A 10669-nucleotide genomic window follows, 5' to 3' on the forward strand; every position below is an offset into this window, starting at 1 on the left:
ACATGTATCCATCGTTAATGTTTTCTACACGGTTCATTAAACAGAATTCCCGACCAGTGTGCCCGAAAGCTGTAAAAGCACATTTTTTTCTTTACAGAAAAGCTAGACTAGAAGCAATCATAGCTTATAGGCACAGGACAGATCTCACAGTTTTATTACCAACAATAAACAGAGAACATTGGTCATTATAAAAACTCAAAATAATTATTAGCATTAAACCATACTTGGTAACGAGTAATGGGGAGAGGTTGAAAGTATAAAACATTGTGAGAAACGGCTCCCTCTGAAGTAACTTAGTTTTCGTAAAAGAAGTAATAAATTTTCCACAAATTTGATTTCGAGACGTCAGAATTAGATTTTGAGGTCTCAAAATCAAGCATCTGAAAGCACACAACTTTGTGCGAGAAGGGTGTTTTTTCTTTCATAGCTATTTTCGCAACTTCGACGACCAATTGAGCTCAATTAATTTTGACAGGTTTGTTATTTTATGCATATGTTTTTTCTTTCATTATTATCTCACAACTTCGACAACCAATATTGAGCTCAAATTCTCACGGGTTTGTTATTTTATGCATATGTTGAGATACACCAAGTGGGAAGACTGGCCTTTGACAATTACCAATAGTTTACAGTATCTTTAATGTTGAAAATAGTTGCACGGAAACAAAATCCTTTAAAACTCCTTGTCACCAGCGCGGGACACTAAAGCAAGCACCTCATCAGAGCGGTAAACCAAAGGAGAAAACAAGCATAGATGGGCAACGCACTCCATCCAGAAGCGATGTAAACCAATGTACCCTTGCAATGGGTGGGCCAAGCACATTCTTTAGCGGTTGGCCAATCTTTTAGCAGTTGGCAAAACTTTAGAACAATGCTTCGTCTTTGAGGATTTGCCTCACTGGTTTTCAGTTTGTTTATAGCCATTATTATAACACCATTCTGATTTGGCCATATAATTCTAGGTTAGCAACACAAAACTGGATAGCGACCTGTCAACTGCCACCCATTGCTGAATAATTAAAGGCTCTGCATGTGCACTATTATCGGGAATTACTCAAAATAATTGTTACCATAAAAAACTTACTTGGTATAAGCAATGGAGAGCTGTTGATAGTATAATTAAAACATTGGGAGAAACGGCTCCCTATGAAGTAACATAGTTTCGAGAAAGAGGTAATTTCCGACAACATTTTAAAAATTTAATTTCGAGACCTCTGAATTTTTAGATTTTTAGGTCCCAAAATCAGCATCTGAACGGACACAACTTCAAGTGACAAGGGTGTTTTTTCTCAACTTCGACAACCAAGTTTAACAGGTTTGTTATAATGTGCATAATGTGTTGAAATACACCAAGTGAGAAGACTGTTGGGCTTTGACAATTTACCACAGGTGTCCAGTGCCCTCAAACATAGGCTACAATTTTAATTTCAGCAATTTTTAGCTAACATAATCCTAATGACCCATCATGTTTACTTGTGTAACGATTAAAGGCAGTGGACATTATGGTAATTACTCAAAATAATTATTAGCATAAACCTTTCTTTGTCACGAGTAATGGGGAGAGGTTGATGGTCTAAAACATTGTGAGAAACGGTTCCCTCTGAAGTGGAGTAGTTATAGAGAAAGAAGTAATTTTCCACGAATTTGATTTCGAGACCTCAGATTTAGAACTTAAGGAGGTCTCGAAATCAACCATCTAAACGCACACAACTTCGTGTGCATGTGACAGGGGTGTTTTTTCTTTCATTATTATCTCGCAAGTTCGATGACCGATTGACCGGATTGAGGTCATATTTTCACAGGTTTGTTGTTATGCATATATGTTGAGATACACCAACTGTGAAGGCTAGTCTTTGACAATTACCAATAGAGTCTACTGCCTTTAAGAACTTATCATCCATTGTTTCAATTTCTAAAGGCGAGTGTCTGCTTCCCCAGCCTCTGTGTCTGTGTTAGTTGTTGTCACCGCCTCTTTTGTAGGTTGTTCTGTGGGTTGTGCTGTGGGTTGTGCTGTGGGTTGTGCTGTGGGTTGTGCTGTGTGTTGTGCTGTGTACTGTTGTGGCATGTAGGATGGCGGTGGTGGTGGTGGTTGCAATGAGGGATTGTAGCCCATAGTACGGTACACATACTGGCTAGGTGGAGCGGTAACAACCACAACCCCTGGTTGGAGCTGAGACTCGGGAGCAATAGAGCCTTGGATCTCAGTGTATTCCCTCCGCTTCTTCCTCGGGCAGCAACCACAACAGCAAAAGACAAGAGTGACTACAGTTCCAATGATCAACACACATGCACCCACTAACAATACAATGGCCCATGCCCTGTGATCAAGACACACAACAAATCGAATAAATATATGGAAATTTGCATTGGGTATAAAATATTAATTTAGGTTTTACAAAAATTTGTTATCACTGCATGTATACTCAAACTCGGTGCTTCCCCGCCCCCCCCCCCCCCCCCCCGAGTTCTGTAAAAAAAATCACAGGCACATCACTCAGGTGGGATTCGCACCCACGACCTTTGTGATGCAGTGTCTTAACTACCAACTATCATCTAATAAATTAAAGGTTTTAATAAGTGTATTTGTTTAAAGGGAAGGTACACGCTTGGTAATTACTCAAAACAAATATTATCATAAAAACTGACTTGGTAACGAGCATTGGAGAGCTGTTGATAGTATAAAACAATGTGAGAAACGACTCCCTCTGAAGAAGCGTAGATTTTGAGAAAGAGGTAATTTCTCACTCAAATAGTAAAAGACTTCTAGCCAGAAGTATTTTATTCCTATCTAAAACCACACAAATTCGTTCAACAAGGGTGTTTTTTCTGCATCATTTTCTCGCAACTTGATGATCAATTTTGAGCCCAAATTTTCACAGGCTTGTTATTTTATGCTTATGTTGGGAAACACCAAGTGAGAAGACTGGTCTTTGACAATTACAAAGCGTGTACCTTCCCTCTAAAGGATCTATGTATTTTTTATGGGACAAAAAACACAATGTCCACAGATTTACACTAAACTTACACAGTTTGAAGATAATGATAGTAGAAAGCTTCCCTAAAAATATTACGTGCTGAGGTGCTGTAGTTTTGGGAAAATTAGTAAAACAATGTCATGAAAATAATTTTCGTCTCATGAGACGAAAATTATTTTAATAATTTACAAACGTATTTTCATGACATTTCTTTACTCATTTCTCAAAAACTACAGCACCTCAGTAAGTAATATTTGGAGGGAAGCTTTCCACTATCATAATCTTCAAACCCTGTAAGTTTAATGTAAATCTATGGACATTTTGAAAAAGTACCCAAGTCCTTTAGACAGGTTTTCATTTTTACAATACCACGAATACTATAATAGGATGTCTTACTCAATGAGATGCTTATTACAGCACGAGTATCTATGGTTAGAGATGCAACACAGTGTGTCTGTAGTCAAATCACCAGGCCTTGGACAGGAGTCGAAAGGGTAGTCCAAAGAGCATTGACTGGCCGTCACCTCTGAGTGAAAATAGAAATTAATGGTATTCAATGTTTAAATACAATGTATGATGCTCGGACCAAACACTAATATAAACTTCTTGGTGTTTTTTTCCATTTTAGAAATGATATAACATTTTTTCAGAACTCAAAAGTGGTAATTGTCATCTTTAATAGAGTGCAGTACCCAAATCGGCACTTTATTCAGACACTGTGACCAAGGCTGGCAGGTCAAAGAAGATAGCGTTTAGGTCATTGCGGACGGACCATTTAAGTGCAGGGAGTACAAATCCCTTAAGTTTTTGTTCAAACGAAACACATTATAATATCATAACTAAACTTTTCAAGTAAAAGTTCAAGAAAAATCAAATGTGAACTGTCCCAATCGAAAGATTAATCATTTATTATTTTGCCCTCAGACAACTTTTTTGTTACAAGAACCTCGCACTGTGCAATTGACTCAAAACGAGGGGGTGAAGTTGTTCTCTATCATCCACTAAAACTGATATTTGCATTTGCAAGTGTTACAAGTCATAGTATACTACTGAACTGCCGTTTGAAAGGGCTCTATAAATACAAGTCACGGGATACCACCGAACTGCTCTTTGTATAAGTGTTCTCTAGATACAAGTCATATAGGATACCACCAAAAGTGCTATTTGTAAGTATTCTCTAGATACTCATAGGATACCACTGAAACTGCTATTTGTAAGTGTTCAGATACAAGTCTTAGGATACCATTGAAACTGTTTGTGTTGTAAGTGTTCTATAGATACAAGTCATAGGATACCACTGAAACTGCTATTTGTAACTATTCTCTAGATACCTCATATCACTAAAATTGCTATTTGTAAGTTTTCTCTAGGTAATACAAGTCATAGGATACCACTGAAACTGCTATTTTGTAAGTGTTCTCTAGGTAATACAAGTCATAGGATACCACTGAAACTGCTATTTTGTAAGTGTTCTCTAGGTAATACAAGTCATAGGATACCACTGAAACTGCTGTTTGTAAGTGTCATCTAGATACAAGTCTTAGGATACCATTGAAACTGTTTTTGTTGTAAGTGTTCTCTAGATACAAGTCATAAGATACCACCAAAACTGCTATTTGTAACTATTCTCTAGATACCTCATATCACTAAAATTGCTATTTGTTGAAGTGTTCTCTAGATACAAATCTCAGGTACCACTGAAACTGCTATTTTGTAAGTGTTCTCTAGGTAAAACAAGTCATAGGATACCACTGAAACTGCTTTTTGTAAGTGTCCTCTTGATTCAAGTAATATATCACTGAAACTGCTATTTGAAAGTGTTCTCTAGATACATACCACTGAAGCTGCTCAATGCATAGCCTAACATCACCCAAAATAACACCAAACACCGCCGAGGAATAAACATGTTGATTTCAGACGAAAACAAAAATGGCCTCCAAAAGTAACAAAACACTGATTTTGTGTGACTGGGTATGATGTCCCGTGACAGAGAGGTGAACTTTGGATTTAAATTCACAATAGATCGTGATGTTTAGACCACCACAGGGTTTGATAGTAATTATAAGTGTTTGTTTACAAAGATAAAAACTGTATCAGTTCCGGATTAAAGCCCAGTTCATACTTCCTATGAATGTGATACGATTGTTGACGTCACATGGCTGTTCTGCTCATACGTGAGTGTTTCACAGGGGTTGCTTCATTTCGAGACCTAAGCCAAGGTCTCGATATTGATTCAAATATTTTAGTGAAAATAACTGTTTTCTCAAGATCTACGTTACTTAAGAGGCAGCAATTTTTAACAATGTTTTATACTGTCAACAGCTCTCCAGTGGCCTTAACAAGCAAGTTTTTAAACTAACAATTATTGTCCAGTGCCTTTATGTAAAAGGAAACTTTGTGAAACAAAAAGTTAAGGTTAGCATGCACTGATAATGCCCATGAAGCTTGCCTGAGTTTTCTATTGGCTGGGGCCCCTTTTTATTTCAAAAAAATATAATGGTTTTTGTTCTTAATATAGGGATGGAGGACACAAGTGTTTCTGGTAAAACAGCTTGTACATAACCGTATTAGCTAATTTGTTAAAGCAGAAACGCATTGTTGAACAATTTGGACCTGACCCCCCCCCCCCTCCCTCCCCCCCCCCCAATAAAAACCCATTTCATAAAGCTTCCTTGTTCATTCCCAACTATAACAATAGGGTACAACTATTAAAAGTTTTAAAATAATTCATGCTAAAATATGACAAAACAAATCTTGCACTGTATCTTTGGAGAGATTGTGCATTTTATGCTGTATGACTACCAGAAGTAAAGTTAGAGCTTGACCCTTGGTAACCTCTCACCTTGGTAAAATGGGTGTGTCTTTTTCCTTATCATGTGTGTCTTTTTTAACATTGGGTTCATCCAATGTAGCTAAATCGTCAGCAGAGATCTGTTAACAAAATTACAGAAAATCAGACAAAAATAGTCATTTGATCAATTAAAATAAACAAGATTTGAATTTGGAGTTTTACAATTGACCAAGCAAGCCCTTTTTATGCAGAACTTCAAATAGCATATTATATGCAACTAAATTTGTTTTCAATATGCCTTGGAATTTTATGTTTTTTGTTTTTAAGTGTTGGTGCTGCAAATGTTGGTGCTTTTCGGTTTTTCAATTTGTTTTAATACTGATTTAACTTTTCACAAAGAAAAGTGTGGTGTAATTTTCTGCAGAAATCCCACAGCTTTGAACACTAAAAGTTGCATAAACTTAACTTGTTGTAAGTTTTGTGTTGTTTGGTGATTCGATGTTATGCCAAGCATAATTAAAGACACTAGACCCGATTGGTATTTGTCACAAACCAGTCTTCTCACTTGTTGTTTATAACATTATGCACATAATAACAAACCTGTGAAAATTTGAGCTCAATTGGTTGTCGAAGTTGCGACATAATAATACAAGAAAAACACCCTTGTTACACGAAGTTGTGTGCTTTCAGGTGCTTGATTTAGTAACCTCAAAATCTAATTCTGAGGTCTCGAAGTCAAATTCCTGGAAAATTACTTCTTTCTCGAAAAACTACTTTATTTCAGAGGGAGCCGTTTCTCAACATGTTTTATACTATCAACCTCTTCATTACTCATTACCAAGTAATAAGGTTTTATGCTAATAAATATTTTGAGTAATTACCAATATAGTGTCCACTGCCTTTAAAGCCAGTGGACAGTCCATACAAAATGTCTCAATATTATAAACAAAAAATCGTAGAAAAACAGGGCTCAGTGTTGTTGAAAAAAACCATGGACAATTTTTAAATATTATTATCAAAGGCTCATTAATCTGAAAATACATGTATATAAAACTACCCACATAGGGTGTGAGGTAGTTTTAATACATTCGGGTGAGTAGAAAATTGCAAAAAAAATGTAAAGATTAAAGATATTTCAGAACCATAAGCTTTTTTACACACTGGCTGTAAAAAATCAAAAGGTGGCAGACTTTTGGTGGATTTTGGCAAAACTCTGTATGAGTAAGGTATGGGTAGCCTACGTGGGTCATGTCAGACCAACGCACTTTTTTACCTCGCGTCTTTCGGTTTTGATAAAAGTTGCTGTGATGACTATTTTTGTACAGCTGTTAGGTAAACAAGTTAGTAAATTTATATACTTTACACAATAAATCCACCAACAAAACCCACTCCTTTGTTTCTAAAGATGCTAAAAGTGTTCATAGTTTGCGATGTTGAGGGATGATGTGGTTTAACCAGAATCAGACTTTATCAGGATTTATTATTCTGGTGGGTGGGCCATATTTTCCCAAAAATTTCTTTCGAAGAGTGAAAACAAAAAATAAACAAATAAACAAATTGAATACCTTGGAGGTGCTGGGATCACTTCCCTAGACCAATCTTCCCCACCCCCCCCCCTTTCAGGTGCACCACTGAGAGTGATCCCAGTTGTTAGAGATTACATCAAAGTTGAGATTGAGAAGCTGCTCTGCCTTTCTTCAATAGATCACAAACTCATGCAGTCTTGAACAACCCATTAATGCGTAATAGTTTTCTGAGAAATCTTCAGGAACAATTTGTTCACCATAATGCAACTCTGACTTCCAGGCCCAATTTATTAGAGCTGCTTTGCGTCAGATTTTGTGCTAAGTGTGCTAACTGTATAGCACACGAAAAGGCATGTTAACCTTCCGGTGAAGTCAGACTAGTTGAAGCATGGTGAAAAAAAATTGTTATTGCTTTTTTACCATCTTGGAAAGAATTTTGTTTGAGAAATATGCCCCCACCCCTCCCACACACAACCAAAATTAAATCCTGTGTGTGCCACTGCTGGTATTTAAAACTATGATTCTGGTAAGACTACATCAGCCCCCAACATGAACTAATCCATAACAATAAACAATTGCAGTAACTTTGGATGCAGAGAAATGAGTTTTGTTGGTGGATTTATTATGTAAAGTATATAAATTGACTAATTTGTAACTTACCAACTGTACAAAAATAGTCATAAAATTGTAAATTTTGAAGAGTCCAGTTGTTTCTTAGTGGATTCTAAAAGAGGAAGACATGCTCTATCAAGTGATTTTTATTTTGTTGATTTTTTTAATGAAACATTATTTCAAAAACTGGGTCAAAGGTCACATTAACATTTTCAAGATTACAGTGACTTGCATTCCAGAAGAAATCAAATTTGACAAAGAAATTGATTTGAGCATGCAATCCTCATTATTTTGAAGCAAATTTGCATAATGAGAAAAAAATTGACATGGTTATGAAATATTATTACAAAAAGGTGGTATTTTACCCCAAACATGTCAGATTTCAGTGATTTCTGCCCTGACCACTTGGTAAGTCGGTTTGGGCTAACAATTGGTGTGCATTCATTGCTCATATATAAGGACATACAAGCACAGCAATTTTTATCAAAATCGGAAGACATGAGGTGAAATAGTGTGTTGGTCCGACATGGAATGGCCCACAATACAAAAATCAAAAAACAGTTGATTATAGACCTTGGTTGCCATGGTTATGGTCAAAACAAGATTTCCAACATAATGTTTAAGTTAGTGACTACCTTATTTCATTGAAATATAGGGAAATTGAAAGCACATGAAAGGTCTAAAGTGGAAAAAGGTTTTCTTTCAGATTGTTTAACCATGTTGTTCATAAAAATTGTGTGTGATTAACATTGGATCAAACCATTATTTCAAATAGGGGTGTTCTCGTCATATTTTGATTTGATATTTGAAATATTGTGATTTGGTAAGTCATGGAAACCCATGACCGATTTCCACCAGCGCCCACAGCCTGGAACCATGGCCTCCTACATTGAAAATATCATGACCACCCAACGCCCGTTTAGACACATGACGCCCCACCCTTAGTAGTGATAAAGAACCAAGTCAACCACTGACCGACGAAGTCGCCAAGCAGGCAAGAGACAAGAGTCGTGGCGTCCAAAGCAACCAAAAACATGGGTTTTATTAGAGATTAATTTTGTTATATGTTTTAATATAAACCTGCCAAAGACGTGCTCTGAATTCATTGATTTAATTTAGTGGACGAACCCTTGGGTTCAATCTAAAGCACTGACAATAGTTTGTACTTGAAGTCGAAAGCAGAACCTCAACCTCTGAGTTGAAAGTGGACAAGAAAAGTTGTGATTTGTATATTGTTTCAACCAAGACTTGAAAGAAGCACATTTAAGTTGTCTAAGAAGAAAGTTGTTTATTTAAATTGATTTAGATTGATTGGTTTCCTCAGCCAAACCAGGGCATAAGAAAATACCCCTTGAGGTTACAACTTATCAACTGTACTATATTTTCTGTAAATTTCTGTAAATATTGATTCCCCTTATATTATTAAAGAACTTTGTTATTTCAAGTTAAAGAATTGTGTTCATCCTGTTGATGTATTTATAAGTTCACTTGATGCGCAAGTCACGATATTACCCTTTTTTTGTAAATCAATGTGACATACTTGCTTCACTATATTTTGTCCCGATATTTTGTCAATCAACATCATTGTTCAGCATGTAAAAAGTCATTAAAAACAAAATTAAAATAAAAAGTGAATATAAACTTTAAAATATACACTTTTTCTCCGGAAAAAAACACATGCAAGTTTCTACCAACACTGCTCCCCAGTACAACAAATACCAAAACTTTTTAACTGTACTCAAGTGCATTTTTGAAAGGATTATAAGGATGTTTTCTGATTTAGATCGTTTGCATGGCAACGAGTATGGATGCAAAGTTTTTGCTTTCTTTTTACACTTTGGATGAAGGCTTTCACATACAGTTTGAAACAACTGCATGTTGGTTTCACTAGTGCCATCTTTTTCACTAGTCCTTGTTTCATACCCAAGGCAGGGTACACTTTTGGTTGTTACTCAACATACAAGTGAATGACTATAAATAAAAAATTTACTTGAATTTTTGGCTGGTAACCAGGGCCCAATTTTATAGAGCTGCTAAGCAAATAAAATTTGCTTAGCATGAAATTTCTTCCTTGATAAAAAAGAATTGCCAACAAAAAAATTATTTGTTGCACACTGCTTGTTACTGGTCTCAGCTGTTGTTTGCTTATCCTAAAAATCATGTGGAATTTTGGTTGGTAACCCTGTTTTTATCAAGGAAGAAATATCATGCTTAGCAAATTTGTGTGCTTAGCAGCTCTATAAAATTGGGCCCTGTACGGTTGAACAGATTTTTTCTGCGCATAGCAAGTTTTGAAGGCCAAATTTTATAAAGCTATTTCCCTGTAAGCAAACTGATGTGCTTACTGTAGCAGAAAATGTGCTAAGCATAATTGTATTTCAACACGATTTCTCAAGTAAGAAGAACATTTCCAGGCGGGCACACACGTTCACCATGGATTTTCATCGTTAGCTCAATCGTATGCTTACAGCTGATTAGCCACCATTTACCCTTGCTTACGGTAAACAGCTTTATGAAATAGAAACTCTGATAAGGGACACTCTGTAAGCACAAAACGGCTATTTCATGTTTTATGAAATTCAGCCTAGATGTCATCACCAGAATAAATTAAGGTTGTGCTATTTTGGGAGTCAGCTTTGTTTATAGTATTTTACCATTTAATGTGCATTTTAGCCACATGCTCAACACATTTCTTAACACAACAAGAATTTTGACTCCCAAAATGGCAGATTGACTGCAACACAGTGAGGGTGACATACCATTGC

At 36.2% G+C, this 10669-nt stretch overlaps 1 protein-coding gene across 1 annotated transcript; it reads right to left on the minus strand.

The window, feature by feature from the left end:
- Positions 1-124: 124 nt before the first annotated feature.
- LOC139937778 (uncharacterized) lies at positions 125-4963 on the minus strand. The gene is made up of 3 exons (XM_071933084.1): positions 4812-4963; positions 3372-3501; positions 125-2318 (listed from the first exon to the last, which is right to left on the minus strand). The coding sequence occupies exons 1-3, from the start codon at positions 4879-4881 to the stop codon at positions 1913-1915; spliced, it is 606 nt and encodes a 201-aa protein (XP_071789185.1). The 5' UTR covers positions 4882-4963; the 3' UTR covers positions 125-1912.
- Between the last annotated feature and the right edge of the window lie 5706 nt (positions 4964-10669).

Source organism: Asterias amurensis, chromosome 5 (genome assembly GCF_032118995.1).
Source record: "Asterias amurensis chromosome 5, ASM3211899v1".
In the NCBI taxonomy this organism is placed as follows: domain Eukaryota; kingdom Metazoa; phylum Echinodermata; class Asteroidea; order Forcipulatida; family Asteriidae; genus Asterias; species Asterias amurensis.

Excerpts from the sequence above, each read along its gene's own strand:
- LOC139937778 (XM_071933084.1), bottom strand. The coding sequence starts at position 4,881 with ATGTTTATTCCTCGGCGGTGTTTGGTGTTATTTTGGGTGATGTTAGGC. Across the intron at positions 3,502-4,811 it reads TGCATTGAGCAGCTTCAGTG|AGGTGACGGCCAGTCAATGC; the intron begins GTATGTATCTAG and ends ATTTTCACTCAG. Across the intron at positions 2,319-3,371 it reads TGTAATAAGCATCTCATTGA|GGCATGGGCCATTGTATTGT; the intron begins GTAAGACATCCT and ends TCTTGATCACAG.